The sequence below is a fragment of the Cotesia typhae genome, unplaced genomic scaffold, assembly GCF_013202065.1.
Source record: "Cotesia typhae breed Kobodo isofemale line unplaced genomic scaffold, CoteBio_Ctyphae contig_33, whole genome shotgun sequence".
Taxonomy (NCBI): domain Eukaryota; kingdom Metazoa; phylum Arthropoda; class Insecta; order Hymenoptera; family Braconidae; genus Cotesia; species Cotesia typhae.
In genome coordinates, this window is record NW_027423741.1 from 1576878 (window position 1) to 1598573 (window position 21696).

At 28.7% G+C, this 21696-nt stretch overlaps 4 protein-coding genes across 5 annotated transcripts; 1 reads left to right on the plus strand and 3 right to left on the minus strand.

Annotated features, from left to right (window-relative positions):
- Window positions 1-697: 697 nt before the first annotated feature.
- On the minus strand, window positions 698-8578 carry LOC141526367 (uncharacterized). The gene is made up of 3 exons (XM_074241353.1): window positions 7961-8578; window positions 5044-5351; window positions 698-4968 (listed from the first exon to the last, which is right to left on the minus strand). The coding sequence occupies exons 1-3, from the start codon at window positions 8016-8018 to the stop codon at window positions 1000-1002; spliced, it is 4335 nt and encodes a 1444-aa protein (XP_074097454.1). The 5' UTR covers window positions 8019-8578; the 3' UTR covers window positions 698-999.
- Window positions 8579-9836: 1258 nt separating this feature from the next.
- On the minus strand, window positions 9837-12074 carry LOC141526100 (ubiquitin-conjugating enzyme E2 J2). The gene is made up of 5 exons (XM_074240881.1): window positions 11936-12074; window positions 11463-11599; window positions 10923-11157; window positions 10690-10818; window positions 9837-10095 (listed from the first exon to the last, which is right to left on the minus strand). The coding sequence occupies exons 2-5, from the start codon at window positions 11576-11578 to the stop codon at window positions 9883-9885; spliced, it is 693 nt and encodes a 230-aa protein (XP_074096982.1). The 5' UTR covers window positions 11579-11599; window positions 11936-12074; the 3' UTR covers window positions 9837-9882.
- A 481-nt stretch (window positions 12075-12555) lies between these two features.
- Window positions 12556-14429, plus strand: LOC141526099 (SAP domain-containing ribonucleoprotein). The gene is made up of 7 exons (XM_074240880.1): window positions 12556-12795; window positions 12871-12967; window positions 13044-13105; window positions 13383-13619; window positions 13837-13965; window positions 14052-14120; window positions 14212-14429. The coding sequence occupies exons 1-7, from the start codon at window positions 12745-12747 to the stop codon at window positions 14317-14319; spliced, it is 753 nt and encodes a 250-aa protein (XP_074096981.1). The 5' UTR covers window positions 12556-12744; the 3' UTR covers window positions 14320-14429.
- A 1432-nt stretch (window positions 14430-15861) lies between these two features.
- LOC141526098 (tyrosine-protein phosphatase non-receptor type 11) lies at window positions 15862-21081 on the minus strand. 2 transcript variants are annotated; one of them, XM_074240877.1, is made up of 11 exons: window positions 20800-21081; window positions 19935-20057; window positions 19484-19841; window positions 19004-19116; window positions 18644-18915; window positions 18495-18574; window positions 18225-18407; window positions 17756-17932; window positions 17437-17653; window positions 17197-17348; window positions 15862-16870 (listed from the first exon to the last, which is right to left on the minus strand). In XM_074240877.1, exons 1-11 carry the CDS (start codon window positions 20811-20813, stop codon window positions 16703-16705), a joined length of 1857 nt encoding a protein of 618 aa, XP_074096978.1. In that variant the 5' UTR covers window positions 20814-21081; the 3' UTR covers window positions 15862-16702. The 2 variants fall into 2 exon arrangements, with proteins under 2 accessions (XP_074096978.1, XP_074096980.1); XM_074240879.1 differs by lacking the exon at window positions 20800-21081 and adding an exon at window positions 20592-20758.
- Window positions 21082-21696: the final 615 nt, after the last annotated feature.

Genomic DNA, 21696 nt, shown 5'->3' on the forward strand with positions numbered 1-21696 from the left:
TTGAATGGAGGACAATAATGCATTAGAACTGACGTCAATTACATTGAAGATATCTAATAAAAAGGTGATCTATGAATAAAACAATTATTTTATCGGTTTTTTTGTAATTACTGGATAACGATGACCTTGAGATATATTTGGAATTATTTTTTTTTGAGAGACAGAAAAAATAAGTGGTCGTTTAAATAAAAAATTTATAATATATACATATTTGTCTAACATATTTAAATGATTTAAGATGCCGAAAATATTGACTACTTCATTAGCGATTTCCTGACGCTACAGCTCTATATAATTAAATTATATACATAAAAGTCACGTAAACAGTGTGAGTTTTGTATTTTATACGATTATATATTTCGAGTTGAGCACAACATGCGAACTTGCAAGCCTCCACTTTCGTCACTGCTCCTTACAGACGGACTATAAAACGTTTTTATAGCAACACAAGTAGCTTTTGGCAGTTTAAAATCTGTTTCGTTAGTCTGTACGACTTGATTTAATCTGAGGTTCATGGAAGTATCTGGGAAAATCACGATAAATGTAAGCAAACGCAGAAATTCTTCATAGAGCTTTTGAGTTTGGAAATATAAATATGAATCAGGAACTAAGACACGTTAAAAAAAAATTTTTTTTTTTCAAAAATGTTATCTTTTTAAAGTTTTTATTTGAGATAGTTATACATTCATTCACTTAAATTAAGAAAAAGTAGTACATTACTAATATTAAGTACTTATATATAGTGCTAGATTTAAAAAGTATTTACAAAATAAAAATAAATCATGATAACTACTAGAATATTTGAGAAAAAAATTCCGTATTAAGAAACTTTCCATAAAAGATAATTTATTTATCGTTTGAAAAGGAGATAGAATTTCCCAGATCAATTTTTCATTGAAATTGTATTAGACACTCATTTCGATAGAGTGTAAATCGAATTGTGAACTGATTATTTGGTCTATGAAAAACTCGTTAAAGCGTGGAAAAAAATCAAAAAACTTATAACAACATGAAATATACAGCAACTATTAATGCGTACACAACAGTCAGGCCGGGAACATTACAAGCTGAAGACCCAGTGAAACCGTCATCAGAAGGATTGTAAAGTCCAGCCAGAGATATTTTGCGAGCGAGACTGTTCGTTTTAAGAACACTTGATTCAGGCGGTTTTTGTTGCTTCAGATTTTTTTGACCAGCATTAACTTCATCTTGATTTACTCCACCGGCGTTGTGGAGATCCTTTGTTACGTTGGCCGTACTTGTTTTACCAGCATTTTCGTCATCTTCATTAACTCCATCAGCGATTTGGTGATCCTTATTTACGTCAGCAGTATTTATTCGATCAGTATTTTCTTCATCCTGATTTACTCCACCGGTGTTTTGTTGATCCACATTGTCGTTAGCAGGATTACTGTGCCCAGCGTTACCTTCAACTTGAGTCACTTTACCACCGTTTTTGTGATCCACATTGTCGTGAGAGGAATTTGAATGACCAGCGTGTCCGTCATCTTCATTCACTTTACCACCGTTTTTGTGATCCACATTGTCGTGAGAGGTATTTGAAGGACCAGTCTTACCATCAACCTGATTCACTTCTCCACCGTTTTTGTGATCCATATTGTCGTTAGAGGTATTTGAATGACCAGCGTTACCTTCAACTTGATTCACTTTACCTCCGTTCTTGTGATCTACATCGTCGTTAGTAGTATTCATATGACCATCGGTACCCCCGTCTTGATTCACTTTACTCCCGCTTTCATGATCTACATTGTCGTCAGTACCATTCAAATTACCATCGGTACCTCCATCTTGATTCACCTTACCACCGTTTTTGTGATCCACATTGTCGTGAGAGGAATTTGAATGACCAGCGTGTCCGTCATCTTTATTCACTTTACCACCGGTTTTGCGATCCACATTGTCGTTAGAGGTATTTGAATGACCAGCGTTACCGTCATCTTCATTGACCTTACCACCGTTTTTGTGATCCACATTGTCGTGAGAGGAATTTGAATGACCAGCGTGTCCGTCATCTTCATTCACTTTACCACCGGTTTTGTGATCCACATTGTCGTTAGAGGTATTTGAATGACCAGCGTTACCGTCATCTTCATTGACCTTACCACCGTTTTTGTGATCCACATTGTCGTGAGAGGAATTTGAATGACCAGCGTTACCGTCATCTTCATTGACCTTACCACCGTTTTTGTGATCCACATTGTCGAGAGAGGAATTTGAATGACCAGCGTGTCCGTCATCTTCATTCACTTTACCACCGGTTTTGCGATCCACATTGTCGTTAGAGGTATTTGAATGACCAGCGTTACCGTCATCTTCATTGACCTTACCACCGTTTTTGTGATCCACATTGTCGTGAGAGGAATTTGAATGACCAGCGTGTCCGTCATCTTCATTCACTTTACCACCGGTTTTGTGATCCACATTGTCGTTAGAGGTATTTGAATGACCAGCGTTACCGTCATCTTCATTGACCTTACCACCGTTTTTGTGATCCACATTGTCGTGAGAGGAATTTGAATGACCAGCGTTACCGTCATCTTCATTGACCTTACCACCGTTTTTGTGATCCACATTGTCGTGAGAGGAATTTGAATGACCAGCGTGTCCGTCATCTTCATTCACTTTACCACCGGTTTTGTGATCCACATTGTCGTTAGAGGTATTTGAATGACCAGCGTTACCGTCATCTTCATTGACCTTACCACCGTTTTTGTGATCCACATTGTCGTGAGAGGAATTTGAATGACCAGCGTGTCCGTCATCTTCATTCACTTTATCACCGGTTTTGTGATCCACATTGTCGTTAGAGGTATTTGAATGACCAGCGTTACCGTCATCTTCATTGACCTTACCACCGTTTTTGTGATCCACATTGTCGTGAGAGGAATTTGAATGACCAGCGTGTCCGTCATCTTCATTCACTTTACCACCGGTTTTGTGATCCACATTGTCGTTAGAGGTATTTGAATGACCAGCGTTACCGTCATCTTCATTGACCTTACCACCGTTTTTGTGATCCACATTGTCGTGAGAGGAATTTGAATGACCAGCGTGTCCGTCATCTTCATTCACTTTACCACCGGTTTTGTGATCCACATTGTCGTTAGAGGTATTTGAATGACCAGCGTTACCGTCATCTTCATTGACCTTACCACCGTTTTTGTGATCCACATTGTCGTGAGAGGAATTTGAATGACCAGCGTGTCCGTCATCTTCATTCACTTTACCACCGGTTTTGTGATCCACATTGTCGTTAGAGGTATTTGAATGACCAGCGTTACCGTCATCTTCATTGACCTTACCACCGTTTTTGTGATCCACATTGTCGTGAGAGGAATTTGAATGACCAGCGTTACCGTCATCTTCATTGACCTTACCACCGTTTTTGTGATCCACATTGTCGAGAGAGGAATTTGAATGACCAGCGTGTCCGTCATCTTCATTCACTTTACCACCGGTTTTGCGATCCACATTGTCGTTAGAGGTATTTGAATGACCAGCGTTACCGTCATCTTCATTGACCTTACCACCGTTTTTGTGATCCACATTGTCGTGAGAGGAATTTGAATGACCAGCGTGTCCGTCATCTTCATTCACTTTACCACCGGTTTTGTGATCCACATTGTCGTTAGAGGTATTTGAATGACCAGCGTTACCGTCATCTTCATTGACCTTACCACCGTTTTTGTGATCCACATTGTCGTGAGAGGAATTTGAATGACCAGCGTGTCCGTCATCTTCATTCACTTTACCACCGGTTTTGTGATCCACATTGTCGTTAGAGGTATTTGAATGACCAGCGTTACCGTCATCTTCATTGACCTTACCACCGTTTTTGTGATCCACATTGTCGTGAGAGGAATTTGAATGACCAGCGTGTCCGTCATCTTCATTCACTTTACCACCGGTTTTGTGATCCACATTGTCGTTAGAGGTATTTGAATGACCAGCGTTACCGTCATCTTCATTGACCTTACCACCGTTTTTGTGATCCACATTGTCGTGAGAGGAATTTGAATGACCAGCGTTACCGTCATCTTCATTGACCTTACCACCGTTTTTGTGATCCACATTGTCGAGAGAGGAATTTGAATGACCAGCGTGTCCGTCATCTTCATTCACTTTACCACCGGTTTTGCGATCCACATTGTCGTTAGAGGTATTTGAATGACCAGCGTTACCGTCATCTTCATTGACCTTACCACCGTTTTTGTGATCCACATTGTCGTGAGAGGAATTTGAATGACCAGCGTGTCCGTCATCTTCATTCACTTTACCACCGGTTTTGTGATCCACATTGTCGTTAGAGGTATTTGAATGACCAGCGTTACCGTCATCTTCATTGACCTTACCACCGTTTTTGTGATCCACATTGTCGTGAGAGGAATTTGAATGACCAGCGTGTCCGTCATCTTCATTCACTTTACCACCGGTTTTGTGATCCACATTGTCGTTAGAGGTATTTGAATGACCAGCGTTACCGTCATCTTCATTGACCTTAGCACCGTTTTTGTGATCCACATTGTCGTGAGAGGAATTTGAATGACCAGCGTGTCCGTCATCTTCATTCACTTTATCACCGGTTTTGTGATCCACATTGTCGTTAGAGGTATTTGAATGACCAGCGTTACCGTCATCTTCATTGACCTTACCACCGTTTTTGTGATCCACATTGTCGTGAGAGGAATTTGAATGACCAGCGTGTCCGTCATCTTCATTCACTTTACCACCGGTTTTGTGATCCACATTGTCGTTAGAGGTATTTGAATGACCAGCGTTACCGTCATCTTCATTGACCTTACCACCGTTTTTGTGATCCACATTGTCGTGAGAGGAATTTGAATGACCAGCGTGTCCGTCATCTTCATTCACTTTATCACCGGTTTTGTGATCCACATTGTCGTTAGAGGTATTTGAATGACCAGCGTTACCGTCATCTTCATTGACCTTACCACCGTTTTTGTGATCCACATTGTCGTGAGAGGAATTTGAATGACCAGCGTGTCCGTCATCTTCATTCACTTTACCACCGGTTTTGTGATCCACATTGTCGTGAGAGGAATTTGAATGACCAGCGTGTCCGTCATCTTCATTCACTTTACCACCGGTTTTGTGATCCACATTGTCGTGAGAGGAATTTGAATGACCAGCGTGTCCGTCATCTTCAATCACTTTACCACCGGTTTTGTGATCCACATTGTCGTTAGAGGTATTTGAATGACCAGCGTTACCGTCATCTTCATTGACCTTACCACCGTTTTTGTGATCCACATTGTCGTTAGTAGTATTTGAATGGCCAGCGTTCCCGAGTGGTTGTGCTAGACCCAAATCTACAACATGAAAATAATGATATCAATATTTACTTTTAATTTCCCAATTACTTTAAATTTTGTTCTTGGTTCAAGAATTTTTTACTTAATTTAAATTATTTTTCTCTGTCAGTATTCGTATTTTTTGCTTATCTTGACTCCCTTGGGCTTTTTTTTCGATTTTACCAAGTTCTTATCATAATGCTTAGTGCAAAATATATTTCGTTACCATTTCGATTCATCACTTTTTTTAATTTATTTTTTATTTCATGTTAATTTCTTACCTGGTAATGATTCAGATACCGATTTATATATTCCTTCTCCATTCTCAAAAGTAGTGTGCATTTATGACTTTAAATTTAAATTATAAAATTTATGGTAAGAATTAAGTGTATAAATTTACCTTGCACACCCCAAACTTCAGAATAAAAAAAAAATTTAGTTTTATTATAAGAACTGGAGCAATTAATTTTCTAATAATTAAAAACAGTAATATGAAAAGTCATATTGGATATCCAATAAAATGACTTTTTCCAACAATTGAAACTTTTTTTAAGCTTTAACTAAGACTTATATTGTATTACAGACATTTAATAATTCGAATGGGAAAATATCAATTCAAGGTGTGCAATATTTTACATTAGTTTTCATCAGAACTACCCAAGCGTCAGAAAAAAACGATCTTTTTGGTAAATTTCACTCTACAAGAAGTTAAAATTAATAATCGTTAATTTAAATTCAATAAAGCATTAGCAAAAAAAAAATCTGGGCCGCTTGGGTATGGGTGATTTTCAAAATCACTTTTTCTTACCTCCATTGATACGCAAAACCACTAAAGCACTTACTAATATATATATATATATATATATATATATATATATATATATATTATCAATTTTACCCATTTAATAATCATTTTCACTGTCCTTTCGATAAACTACTTTTTTTTTTACTAGACAGAAAAAACTTCGCAAATTGTTTTTATACCTTTTATATATATTACATTAGCACTTACTAAGTAATTGATAACTACTTCTTGGTACCATTAAATTAAGGATGGAATTTTTTCACATTAAATAAAATTACGATAAATTCTATAAGACCTTGATTTATATTATCGGCTCAATGAATATAATTGATTTTTTCCATTATATGTATTTAGGTACAATTGTCAGAGGTAGATCATAAAATATAAAAACGCCTGAAGCGTCGAAAAAAATAAGCCGATTTTTAATCGGACTTTATTTGGTTTAAATGTACTGTGAGTCTCTGGTTGTATAAAAAAAATGAATCATTCTTTAATTAGACATTATTAACGCTTAATAATTAATAGAGAATAGAAGTAGATTGTGTGTTAATAGAGCAAAGTAGAACATTACAAACTTCGTGTATAATATTTAAATTGTCTGACAAAGCCAAAGACGAGAGCAGCAGATTATGCACTTATTGGAAAATTTAATTGTTGACTTTTGAATTTATCAAAAATATTTTTTATAAATTTTTTGTTGCATTCCAAAGCTCAAATTTTTATTATTTCTTTTGACAATTAGTTTTTCGCAAATTTTAAAAACTAATTTATTAATTTTTCAGTATTTAGAAATAAAATAAAAAATCTATCACTACTAAAATAATTCACCAAAAATTAAATTAGTAGAATTTTAAGTCCTGATTTTGTCCTGAGTTAAAAATCATATCTCCGCTTATTTCGATTCTTCTTAGTAGAAGGAGAAACATGTCCAATTTTTAAAAAATTACTACTTATTAGAAAAAGAGATATCAAAAGATTACTTTAATGTAAAAATTATATTTATTTTATAATTAAATCAAATTTCTTCTTTTAATAAAGTTCATTTAATAAATAGCAAAGAATAGCAATTTTTTTAAGATTTAACAAATACTAAATACTCATAAAAAATATAATAATTTTTAAAGTCTTTAGTTTTGATAAACGCAAACAATAAATTATGTTTAATTAATTATAATTAATTACTTATTTTTAATCAATGCATATAAATTTTACGAAGAGTTTTTGAATCGCTTAGTTTTTATTATTTCTTATCATAATTATTATTATTATAACTTTATATATATAAACTTGAGCAGTTGAACTTGAAGCGCTAAACCCAAAATAAATTTTTTAATTTGCGCATATGTATGATTATGTCAATTATTTAATTTAATTTGAATACTAAGCTAACAAAGAAGAAGATTATCATTAATAACCTGGCAGTCAGTAAAAATTGTCGTAATAATTATAAATACATAATTCAATAACGTAATTTTTTTTTCCATTTATAATTAATGAAAAGAATATATGTAACAGCATTCTATTAATACCAACAGAGAGTTGGATTAAAAATAATTCCAAAAAACAGTTGTTCATTTAAGTTATGCAAAATTTCGTAATATTTTTAAATGTTTTAACAACTGTTAACTGCGTAAACATCGATTACAAATGGATCAAAGTAAAAGCCGAAGTGCAATTTTCAATTTTTTTAAATTAGGCAATACACATTTTTTTTTTATTGAATAAAAATGTGAAAATTACTGATAACAACCGGTTGAAAATTTTTTGTTTATACTGAAAAGAAAAAATTCAAAATTATGCAAAAAAAAATATTTTTACTTACGTTCATTCAAACACAAAGTTGCAAAAATGCTGAGAAATATAAAAATTTTGAAATCCATATGTTTCAGTATTATCTTGGCTAGTTTTTTTATTTAACTTTTATTCGACTGTATTCCAAAATATACTACCAAGATACTTGACTAACAGCTTTATATATCGACAATAAAATGATCATTAGCACGTCATAAATAATAACGATTTAGTTTCGTCATTGAAATAATCATTTAGAAATGTTTGAAATTTGATGATAATTAATAAACTTCTACATAATCTAATTTTTTCACTCATATAAAAGTAGAATATTAAAACACCGTAAGCTATACGATAGTAGGTCAAAAGTCATACATGACAATTGAACATTATTTAATTCGAGACCGCACTGAACGATTTATATATATCAAAAAAAGAAATCCCTCCTCAAGTATTAATTGAGATTTCGAAATACCGGAATTTTACGCATTAATTAATATTATAAATGTGGGCTTTTAAGTTTTATTATACAATATTTTGATCATCATTTATTTTAAGCCGCAATTTTTCAGAAAATGATTTTTCTCTGAAAAAAATTTTAAGAATTTTTTTTAAATTAAATTTTGAAATCATAGAAAATTTTTTTTGCTTAGTGATAGCTTAGAATTATTGATTCATTTATCGTGTACACGGAAATAACAAAATGACACTGGTTATCATCCCAGATTATACTCAGTGATATCTGTGGTAAAAAAAATTTTTTGATAAAAAAAACTAATTACAAATTTTTTTTTTATTAATATTTTATTATTTAATAATAAACAATATTCAAATAAAATTTATATTAATAAGTTGTATGCAAATGTTTTATTTTTGTTTAATGACGCTAAAAAATCAAAAGAATAATCTTTGGCAGACAAATTTTATGAACCTGAATTGCGTTGGAAGTATATTGACAGGTAATATGACAATATCTAATAAACTGATATGTGAACAGAGAAATAAAAAAAGAAGTATGCTTTTGTCAAGTTTTGTACTGAAACCATTAATTGTTTGAACTTGTAAGTATGTTAATTGCATCTTAATTGTAAGTATTATATATTTACAAATATATCTACCGATAGCCACATTTACACCTAAAAAATTAGAATTACTTGTCTATATATCGTTTTTGTCTAACATTGATATAGACTATTCCCAATCATAATTGACAATGTGATTATGACAATAAAACTTAAAAATATAACTAAAGCAATATAAATCTTATCAAATTATTTTTTTCATTTAATTCTAACGATGACAAACAAAATTTTTTTATATTAACAAAAATTATTACTTTAAAAAAATATTTAATCGATCCGTAATTTTTCCGTAAAAAAAAAAATAATTTAAGTAACTACTGATCGACATAAAATTACCATATTTTTAATAAATTCAAATTGATATTAACTTTTAGTATTTAATTATTTAAGCAATACTTGTCTGTTTTTTTTTTTTTTTTTTTTAAAAAATATTCCAAGAAATAAATTTTATCGCGGAAGCTCTAAATGTTTCAACATTAAATTTCTGTTTTTTCAAATGAATTTATTTAAATAATGACAAAAAAAAATTAATTTTTAAAAACATAGTAGCTAACTGGCCATCGTTTATCGAGCTTCTTTCTCTTAATAGCATGTATTCACAGAAAAATTATAATTTCATGAATATTAGTAACTTATAAACTGCAGCAACTGTAAATACCTCACGCTTAATAGCATCAGGATATTCAGTTGAATTATTTTGCACCGATAAATTGACTTAAGATAATTAATTATTCACGATATTCCAATAAGTAGATTTTGTTTTCTTGTTATAAACGTTTTTTTTTTCTTTTTCCTTTTCCTAAGAGAATTTCATCATCATCATCATCATCATCATCATCATATTTATTTATAACATTCGTTTTAATTATACTTATTCTAGCGCAATATTTCGCAGTACATATTTAACAGTATAAGCAAATGCAGCAAACCCCACAATAACCGCTAAATTCGTTAATGCGCTATGAATAGGACTTTGTTCTCTATTTAATTGATTACGAATTAACGACGATACTTCAGATGTTGTCGACTGATGTCTTGTTTGTAACTCTCGTTCTTTTCTGCTCTCCAGTTCGCTTTTAATCTCCTGAAAAAAATAATAAATGAATTTATACATAATTCAAAAATCGAACATATTTAAAAAAGTTTAAAAAAAAAAAAAAATCGAAAGTGTTAAAATAAATTTGATTTATTCGAATAAAATCATGTTTGAAAAATTTACTAAGTTTCTAAGTATTAAAACTACAAAAAACAATTTTATTTTATGACTATAGATTAGTATCTATCAAATAGCCTCAAGTAAAATGTCGATGAAAAGAAATCCGAACAATAATTCATAAATCAACCGAACGATTAAACCAAAAACTTTACGATATGTACGTGAGAAAAGTATAATATCGTATTCTATCAAACTTTGTCTTGTCTATTAAGGAGATTAAAGAATACTAGCAACCTTGCAGTCACTATGTAATTGCCGTGACTTGTGGGCTATAAATAAATAAAATTTTTCTTAAGCTTATTTTTTCAATTAACGTCACGAAATAATTTATAGTATTTACTGATCAATAAAGTCCAAATCTTATTAATTAATGAATTGTGACACTTTTTGAATGAATATTTTAGAGATTATACAATATAACAGCTATGATAATAATTTAATGAATTAATTATCTTCACTTACCGCAACTGTATCTGGAAATAATTTACAAAACGTTTTATCTTTGAGATTAAACTCTAAACTCTGATATGCCCACTGTTTCTTTTCCCAATCAGTTGTGTTTATACTACCAAGCGTAGGGCTCTTTTCGATCTGTAATTAGATTTATGTTGTTAAAAATAAGAACGGTTCATGATAATTCAATCCTTTAAAGTAGTAGCTTAAAAATTTATTGTGGATAAAAAGTTAAATTTTACCATAAAACTTAAAAGGCCTGTAAGAATAGTTGATACACTCCAAGCAGGATTCCATGTGTCAGGATGAAAATCGGATATCGACAAACACAATCGCGTATTGACTTTAAATCGGCCGTTTGGTGTTGTCATATAAATACTTGGTGGTTGAAATGGAAATTCTCCGGGAAATACTAATTTACCATGATAATAACCTCCTTCGTACGGCGTATTTTCTGGACCTTTGACGACATAGTGCCTAAAAAATTTTCATTGTTATTGTTAGTATTAACAATATCACATTTTTGGCAAAAAAAAACTTTGCTACCAAAAAATTTATTATTTAAAAATATCCAAAAATGAAAATAATTTGATAGAAAAATTATGAATAAAAATTTAAGTTCTCGTCAGGATTTAAAATATTTAAATAACTTAATCTTGGGAATTTTGACAATAAATGAAGATGTTAAATTATAAGAATTGCAACTATTTAAAATTTTTTGGTAAAAAAGTTTGATGCATTTATAATGTCTCAATAAAAAAATATAATGTTTAAATTAATACCATTCGAGAATATTTGAAGGAACTGGTTCAGCAACAACGTAAGGTACAGGATCTTTTTTCAATCGCAAATAATCTTGTTTTAATCTGGACGTTGCAGTAATACTTTTTCTTGCCATTATGATTATTTATTAAATACCCTAAAAAAAAAGAAAGTGAAAATTAATTATCTCTTTTTCATTCACTCCCATTTGATTATTTTGCTCATCACTGATTTTAACAATCAATCCAACTTAATTATTGCGCTCCATTATTATTACATAATAACACAATATGACACTAAATAATTAATAAATTTGCAAACAACAATTAACTTTTTAAATAATAATAAATAAACTGTAAACTTTAGATGGGAATAAAAATATATGAAATTTAAGGTTGTCTATTAGACTAAATAAACAGAAATATTTATCTAACAACACCTTGAAGAGTTAATATAACTGGCTAGTTGATAAATTATGAACTTATGTACTTACATAAAGTATTAAAAATTATGTATTTATGAAATATATATTATTAATAAAACGATAATAGATTGAAATAGTTATAAATTGGTAAAATAATGTATATTTGACAGAACGTTTTTATGTGACACACAAAACATATGACGATGAAATTATTCTGAGTCATACCTCCTGCCATCTACTGTTTATAATAATGAAAATTAAGTTAGCCGACATTCAAAAAATTTTTTTAACATTTGTTTTAATTTTCTTTAACAAAAAAAGTTGATGTAAAAAATTATTTTTAATTTATTAAAATTTCTGCAAGTCCATTTTTTAAATAATTTATTTGTTAAAGAAAATTAATAAAGTTATGAAATGACAGCTAAATTTAATGTCATACTTACTTTAGTATTATTTTATAATAAACTAATTATTAATTAAACAATTTTTTAATTTTTTTTTTTTTTTTAGCAAAATATTTTAGATTTTTTGGTTAACTTTATTTTCATCAATAGATAAATTTTGGAAGTTTAAAATTAGTTGCTTAAAACGCCGAGTGAGTTGCTAGTAATTCAGAATAACAACAATGACCGAAAACGGTGAAAAACGATGATGATGATACTTATCTGTAAATTTTATTCACTTACAGAATTTAAGGTTTAGAAAATTAGAATCGATCGTGTGCTTTGCGTCGTTATTGGAAACAAAATCAAACCACAAACTGCTGATTGCATTATTTTTATTCTACACGACTATTGTGTCACTGATATCTGTTTAAGTGAATACATCAACTGAGTAATATTTGTTTTTATATTGTATACAATATTAAATATATTATAATGGCTGATTCTTCTTATGAAAAAGGACTGAGTGAACTTTCAAAAATGAAAGTAAGTATTATAAAATATAAGATTGTAGTGTCAAATCAAGCGTGAAAAAAAATATATTGTTATTTTATTATTTAGGTCGCCGATTTAAAGGTAGAATTGAAACAAAGAGGGTTGCCTACGACGGGAAATAAAAATGAACTTGTTGAGAGGCTTCAACTTGCTATTCATGGCGGTATGTTGTTGATTATCATTAATTCGGTAAATTATAAACACGTGCTGACATTAAATATACTTATTTATCATTTTAGATAGCGCATTATCACTAGATGAGAATGCAGAAGAAATTTTAGATGAAGATGCTGTACTTGAGGTTTGTAATAACAAAATATCGTAATAATTATAATTACTGCATTAATTCAGGTAAAAAACTACAAAAAATAATTTTTCTATTGAACATAATTACAGAAACTTAAAATTTAATTTTTCTCAAATTAAATTTTTATTATTAAATTAAATTATTAATTAAAAATAAAATAATAGCTATAATCTGTATTATTTAAAGAATAAGATCAATTTTGTCTCCAGGATAATCATATTTAACAGTGCAATTTAACAAAAGTCTTTATTTAATAAATTAATTATTACAGGATGAAGAAATTGAAGAGTTAACTCCTGAAAAGCCAGATTCTCAAGAAGTCGGTGAAAAGAGAAAATTATCAACAGACACTAATCCAGTATCAGCTAAAAAAATAGTCCTTAACCGTAATTCAATTATTGAAGAAATAAAAGTTGATAAATCAAATAATGAAGAGCCACCTAAATCTGTTGAGGCAGCTGAACCTCAAAAACGTGTTATTAAATTATCAGAAGTTGGAATAAAAGAGGTAAATTTACGATAAGCTTATTTATTATTGATACTAATATATGTAACTCAACGCGAATGTTTTCCAATTACATTATCGTAATAGGTGCTTATCTGGATTGTTTACAAACACAATGAACGTCATTTTATAGTTCAACTCGTTTTTGTAATTTTATAAACACGACTGCTTGATAAGTATTCTAAGATTGAGTCATTAAAAAGTTTGTTTAATTTTTCAGCGGTTGGAAATGAGAGCTAAAAAGTTCGGTGTACCACTATCTGAGTCAGCGAAAAAAGAAGCCAGGTCAGCTAGGTTTAATAGTAGTAATCAAAGTGATAAATCTGCAGCGTCTATTAAAATACCCGTTGTAAGTATTAATATAGATTTTACTGTTTAGTCACTAAAATAAGTATACATACATAAATCTATATTATAAAATTTTTTATTTTGCAGGAAACATCTGTTGAAACCCTGAAGAAACGTGCAGAAAGATTCGGAACAGTTTCAAATGTTACAGAAAAGGTAATTTTTAATTTTTAATTATTGATAAAACTTCAATTTAATATAAATATAAATTATTTAGATTTTAATGCCATTATTTTTTTTTTTTTAGGTTGAACTTTTGGAGAAAATTGAAAAACGTAAGGCCAGATTCGGTGAAGTTCAAGTACAGCCCATTAAGAAACCTACATTTGTTAATAGAGTTAAATATGTTAAATGATATCACTTATCATACATAAATTTATCAAAACCTATTATTTAATTTACACATCTAGCCTTGGATATTTCGTTTATTTTTTTTTTCTTTATTAAAATTAAATGAGCTTAAAATGGTTGACTTTATTTTTTTTCAATTCTGTTTCAATTCTGTTATTTATTATGGCATGGTATTAACTCAAATGAAAGATAAATTGAACTTATTAATTTGCTAAAAATATTAACTCATCGCAGTCGTAAAAAATTTTTCATTTATTCGTTGATATTAAATATAATTATGCTTTTTTCTAATTGAGGAGCGTAGAATCTTGTAATTTCCTTTCTTCTATTCAGGTTATTTTTTTTTAACATTTTTACAAAATAGTAAAATTTACAACAAAGTTAAATAAATTGTCATTTAATTCTAAGCTCCTTAATTAGAGTTTATGAAAAAATTAATGAGTATTTTAAAGTCAAAATATTTAAATGGATATGATTGAAAAAAAATTCTTTCAAAATAATTACCTCAATGACCTGAGTATAGAATTTTTTTAATTTGTATAATTTTTAAAACAAATTATAAAAATAAAAGACAAGAAAACTAAATAATGTATTATATATTATGTATATTTTTAATTATTATTATTAATAAAAAAAAAGTAGCAGTTGGTCTACTGATAAAATAAATTTCCATGAAAATAAGTTAATTTTTTTTTTAATTAATTAATATTAATGATAATTGCCGACATAAATTGTTATACAATAAATTTAATTTAAATGTAGTATTATTTAACTTAAAACTGTATAATATAAAAAATCGAATTCAAGACATTATCACATTTTCACTTGTCTTGAAACAGGATACAAAAAATTTTATTTTTTTTCTATTAAACGAAAATAACACAGAAATTTTTTTTTTTTTTTTTTTTTTTTTGTCAGTAAGTTATTATTTTATAACTTTAATAATATTATATAGAGGCAGTTTTATAAATTTACAATTCATTTTCACCGAGAGATACCTTTGAATATACTCTATGGGTATATTCTTTGAACTTTAGGTGTCGTATGGAATTTTTCACACTTGTGCCGATATCGCGACCCAAAAGCCAAAAGGGTGGATATTAATTTATACGCCCTTTTGGCATTTGAGTTGCGATATTATTATCACGATAATTAATTAAAAAATAAAATATTTTAAATAACCACAATATTAATGAAAAACTTTCAATGAATTCATTTTTTGATAAACGACTAATAAATAATTTTTTTCATTTTATTACAAAGACTCGTTAAATTTTTTCCAGATACATCAATTATTAATTAAATACTGACAATTAATTAATTTTTAAAATAAATGACCCAACCTTACAGCGGACATTATAAAAAAAATATTTTTCTTTTCGGAATAATATAATTGAATAATAATTATCACAGAAAATCAGTTTAAAAATATTTTCCTTTCTTTAGTAAACGAATCTTGTTTAAAAGATTAAAAAAAAAAAAAAAAAAATGTGAAAAAGACAAAAAATTATTTTTTATAATAAATCAGACTCTAAATTATTAATCATTAATTTGTTATAATTTCTATATATTCAGCGTTTTAACAAAATCTTACTTAAAACTAATAAAAATATTTATACGAAGCGTGATTTGTGTTTTTATAGAACATAAGTCTTTCAGTTATTTAATAAATTGTCATGTGATTTTATATTAATCTTAACTATTATGACAAAAAAATTAAAAATAATAATAATAATAAAATTAAAACACTCTCTTTCACTTTTACAATTCCATCAGCATTTGCACATATCCATGGACCGAAATATTATTCAATTATATTTTAAATCACAATTTAACTATATATTTAGCAATTTTAATCATGAAATTTGATTCACTAAATTAATTTTTAAAAATTGCACTCTGGTGCACTATCAATATTATCAATCATAATAATATTAATAATAGTTGTATCGCATTCAATAACAGGCTTCTGCAAATATTTTAAATAAATTTTATATTATGTAGAAAGCTATGCAACATTGTAACAACAATGATAAACTTTGTAATAACCCGAATATTATATAGTAGTATATTTTATTTAATTAATGCGAGTCAATTATTGTAAATTGTCACATTTATATATTTTATAAAAAAAAAAAAATAAAATAAATATTTCCTTTGTATTATTTCATTTTTTTTTTTTCAATAATTTTCAATCTATGTTTTTCTAATGACTAACAATTCTAGGCCTAAGATTGCATTTAATAATGAAGAAGAAAATAAAAACATTTAAGTATAGACATATAATTATTACTGTTGTCGTCAGAGCCTGTTGTTGTTGTTTTTTTTTTTTTTTTTTTTTTGTGTTAATATTTATATAAATAAATTGCAAATATATTCTCTAATAACTACTTGGGTCTTAAACTGGTGACAGGAGTTGGAAGTGTGAAATTATTTGTCGTTGTTAAGGTCGGTGTTTGAACAAACGATGAATTTTCATTCAAACTTCCGCTTACGGAGTTTATTTCACTTTTATAACGTATATTTGTGTATTCACGGCCAAATTGAAGAGATTTCTATAATAATAAATAAATATTTTTATTTAAATATTTTTATACTCTTTAATTAAGGGGGTATTCTGGTCTATTTTCAAATTAAGTGTCAATAAATTTATTTCCAGTGATCGAAGGGCTTCAACGTGAGCTAAGCCGCGGGTAAAAGCTAGTAACTTATAAAAAAATGGATGGTAAAAATATTGATTGCCTTTTTTTACGACACTTTAAAAATTACCTGAAATGTCATGCTTCTAGACCAGAATACCCTCTTAAGATAATTCTTAATGAATTAATTAACGAACCATTTTAGCAAATAGACAAATAATACTAATGATATAATAACAAACCTGTTCTGCTTGTCTTCTTTGTGTTGCAGTCTCAATATAATGTAGTACAGCAAGGTAAACAAATTTATACTGTGCTTCTGTTTGCACCATTCCAGATCGTTGAGATCTAACTCGTTGAATTGTACGCTGAATATCTATTTCACAATCTAAACCTAAAGAACAAATTTAACAATCACAATCAATACTCTTAAAATTTAATTACTGACTTAAATAATAGGTATCATCGTTAATTACTCATACCATGTTGTTTAATTTGATCTAGAATCATATCAATTACGATAAATGTCCCAGTTCGGCCAATACCCGCGCTACAGTGAACGAGAATAGGTCCAACAGTTGCAGGAGTTTGTCCGTTTGAATTTAACGACGCAGAAATTGAATCTTGTCGTGCATTAACATCATGAAGGAAATTTAACACACAACCTGGGTCTGAAGGTACACCGTGGTCAGGCCAAGCCTGTAAATAAAATTAACTATAAATAAAAACTAACAAATTACATTTATTTGATTTTTTTTTTTTAACTATTGAATTACTTAAAATATAAAATTATTATTTAACCTGAAAATGATAATGATAAATTCTCCTAGGCTCTGAGAAATTAGGTTTATTTCCTTGTAAAAGAAATTCACGCAGCGTGTAGTCGGCTGTTGATGTACGTGCGAGCGCACGAACTTTCCATTCATTACCGTATTCAGCAACTTCACCTTCTTCCGGCCAGTATCTAGCACACTTGTTCTATAAAGTAACAAAAAAAAAAAAAAAAATAAATAATAAGACCATAGTCTTTTATTTTAAATTCGATTATGACACATTATAATGAATGTAAGCTTAAATATAAAAATACAGTTGTAGAAAACTAATGTAATTTAATCTTTTTATAGAATATTGAATGATTCTTTATAGAATATATATCCAGAAATAAATAAAAAAAATAAATATCTGTATTTTCTGATAATAAATTAATAATTAATAATAGTAATAATAAAATTAAAATTCATTTTTTTAATTATTTAAAAAATTGCAGTACCTTTCCTCGTTCCATTTCTTTGGTGGTCATTACAATAACTTGAGTATTCTCCTGATAAACCATGTGCCAAAAGTCTTGAATCGTATTAGGAAGACAGCCTTGAGTAGCAATATAACATTTATTGAATGCCGAAAAGTCATTACTGGCCACAGCACCGGTCCCTGAACCCTCTCGTTCTTCATTCTGTTGTAAAATATTTAAATATTAAATATAAAAATATTTAATAAAATAACTTGTGTCATTAAAGTGTAAAATAACGACTTCGCTTACCTTGATATAATTAGCATTAATATAATCGGCACCAGGAACATTCGGATCTACATCTTTAAGCTTAACTCTCGTATGATCAACTAAAAAAAAAAATTATCGTAAATAAAATAGATAAATAAAAAAAATTATTAATAATAATTGAATCTTACAAGGTAAAATATTTTTATAACGATTTTTTGCACGATTCTCCGGCCTTAGTCCTTCTTTGCGTGAGAACAGATGACGGCATTCAAGTTGTTGAAGAGATTCAAATTCTTCCCAGAATCCAGCTTTACCTTTACCACGTCCCGAACCAGATTCATCAATTCCCGGTGCGCCGTTCCAACTCGCCCAACCGTTTGACGAACCATTTTCTTTATGTAATTGTCTTACGCGGCTTTCAATTCCACTAGCGTTTATCCGAGTTGCGTTAAACGGTTGTCTAAAAGAGTATCAACAAACTCGGATCAAAAATTAAATTCGATTAATTTTTTTCATCACATATCTCATTAAAATAATAGATGTAATACCGTAAATGAACGACACTGCCACTTGTTTCAACCATTGGGTTTCGTTTGTAATGCTCAATGAGGTCACTTAAGCTATCAAATTTTTCACCACCGCCGACATCGTATTTATTATCCTTGAGAATAAAATATGATTTAATAGAAAAATTATTTTTAATTAATAACAATTATGCGCAAGTATGATCTCACTTTTTTGATAATTACTATAGACTAAAACACAGTAAAAAAAAAATAATTTATTCGCAAAAGCGTGAAATGTATATCTTGCTTGCACATAATTAAAAAAAAAAATTATAGTTTCATGATTCTTTATCCTCTAACAAAATATCTTAAATAATTAAATTACCAATACATAAGCTTGTTACCGTATTGTGCCCTTTTATCATGAATTTTTTGTGATATTTAGTCTCGTGGATATTTTCTCGGAGGATCAAGACGTCTAATACTAAAAAATTATTAAATGTATGTATAAAAAAAAATTACCTGATAGCGGATCATCACATGTGTAACCCGATCATCTGTACGTACAGACAATACAAAATCTCCGGGTTTACTTTGAGACTCTCGCACCAAAAAAGATCCATTTTTACCACGTTCAAGCATCAACCTCTCAGCCTCTTTAGCCGACAAGTGCCCATGGAACCACCTTTCTGTGGTAGGATCAGCACAATTCAATGGATACTTTAGTTCTATTACCTCACCATTTTTTTCACGCAGCTGTCCCCCATTTTCCATATAATACTGCACGAGTTCTGACAGCGTTGCAAATTTTTCACCACCATACAAATCGTAAAAATCACCAGTGTTTTGAATTTTAATGTGAGTTACTTCGCTATTTCTTCTATATTAAATCAAGGGTAAAATTATTATCATAATCATCATCATCAAAAAAAAAATATTAATCAACTGAATAAATAATTGATATTTAAACTACCTTACTGAGAGCGTAAAATCCCCAGGGTTGGAAGAGCTTGGACGTGCAAGAAATGAACTGTCATAGCCACGTTCCATCAATAAACGTTCGGCCTCTAATCCTGATATGTTGGGATGAAACCATCTGCAAATTAATTAACAATAATCAATACGACTGAAGTAAACAAAGAGTATCAATTAAAAGAAAAAAAAAAAAAGTATAATAAAAGAAGAGGAAGAGGAACAATAAAATATAAGCATTGTAATAGTTAAATAGCAAGACTTTTTAAATAAACGACAAAAGCTCGCTGTCTGCCGCGCCCTGTACTCTTCATTCTCATGTGGTATATGTGAATTTTACTGTACACATATTAGACAACTGACGTTATTTATCTCAAACATTATTGATATTCTATAAATTACTTGCTAAATATTTTTATCGGCATTTATTTTAGTCACCTAATTAACACACAAAATTAAAATAATAATAATAATAAATAAAATAATTAAAAAGTATAATTGAGAAGTATTTGACGTTTTACCGCACTTTAATCCAAATTGATATTTTAATAATATTTATAAAAATAAATATATCTGAACAGATAATAAGTATTATATTATATGATAAATTAATGAGTGCGATGAAATGATTTTGTTCACATAAGTACGCATAACTTACCGTTAATGACTAATCTCAACGATGATTATCAGCACCTTGCTAAATTATTCGCTGTCTGTGATGATATTATATATGATAATAATTATCATACACTTATATATTTAATTATTTATTTATTTATAATTATTATTTTTTAGTTTATCAATTATTATAAATAAGTTAGTATTATTACAATATTTTGTTTTATAAGTAGAAAAACTTTTCTCACCTGCGAGATGCCATGTCGTGATTATAATTACGACCACCTGGCAATCAATAATTTGTAATATCTCATCAGAGATTTTTTTCGCTTTATATATCTATATATCTATCTATATATATGCATGTATGTAAGCGTATAGAAATATATATATATATACTTATGCTACATATACATATACTTATATGTTCATATATGTTTTACACATATGTATGTATATATAGGTATATATATTAATTATTATTAATCTAAAACTGAATTGTAACAGATGAAATATATTATTTATTAAAATTTTATTCAACAAAAACTATGTCACTGATTTAAAATTAAAAAAAAATCAAATTTTTATATTTTTTTAATAATAAACTTATTATTAATATTTTTTTTATTATACTTGTTACTGTATGTACAAGCGGCAATGCGAAATGCTGCTAAAAAATTTCACCAAAACGACAGATATAGAATACGAGAAATGGTCAACTAAATTCACGGATTGTTAAAATAATAAGAAGAGAAACTTTCGTTAAATTTGAAAATAATTTAGTTATAAATGAAGCGGTGGCGCCACTTGTTCGTTCTGTCATTAAATTGAAGTTAGCCGACAGCTGTCAATTTTTAGAAATTTTTTTTACTAAATAAATTATAATAAAAAACTTAAAAAAAAAATTACACTAATAGTTTTTATAATTATAAATTTCTTGATGTGAAATTAAAAAAAAAAAAAACTTTACTAAAAAAATTGAATTATTAAAAAAAATCAAAAATTTTTTAGAAATATAAATTATAAAACTTTTTTTTAAATGACACTGAAGTTGACAGGTATTAAAAATTTTTTTAGAATTTTAAAGCAATTAAATATGAAAATTAATTTTGCAGATATTTAATAATTTTTAGAATTTTTTTAAA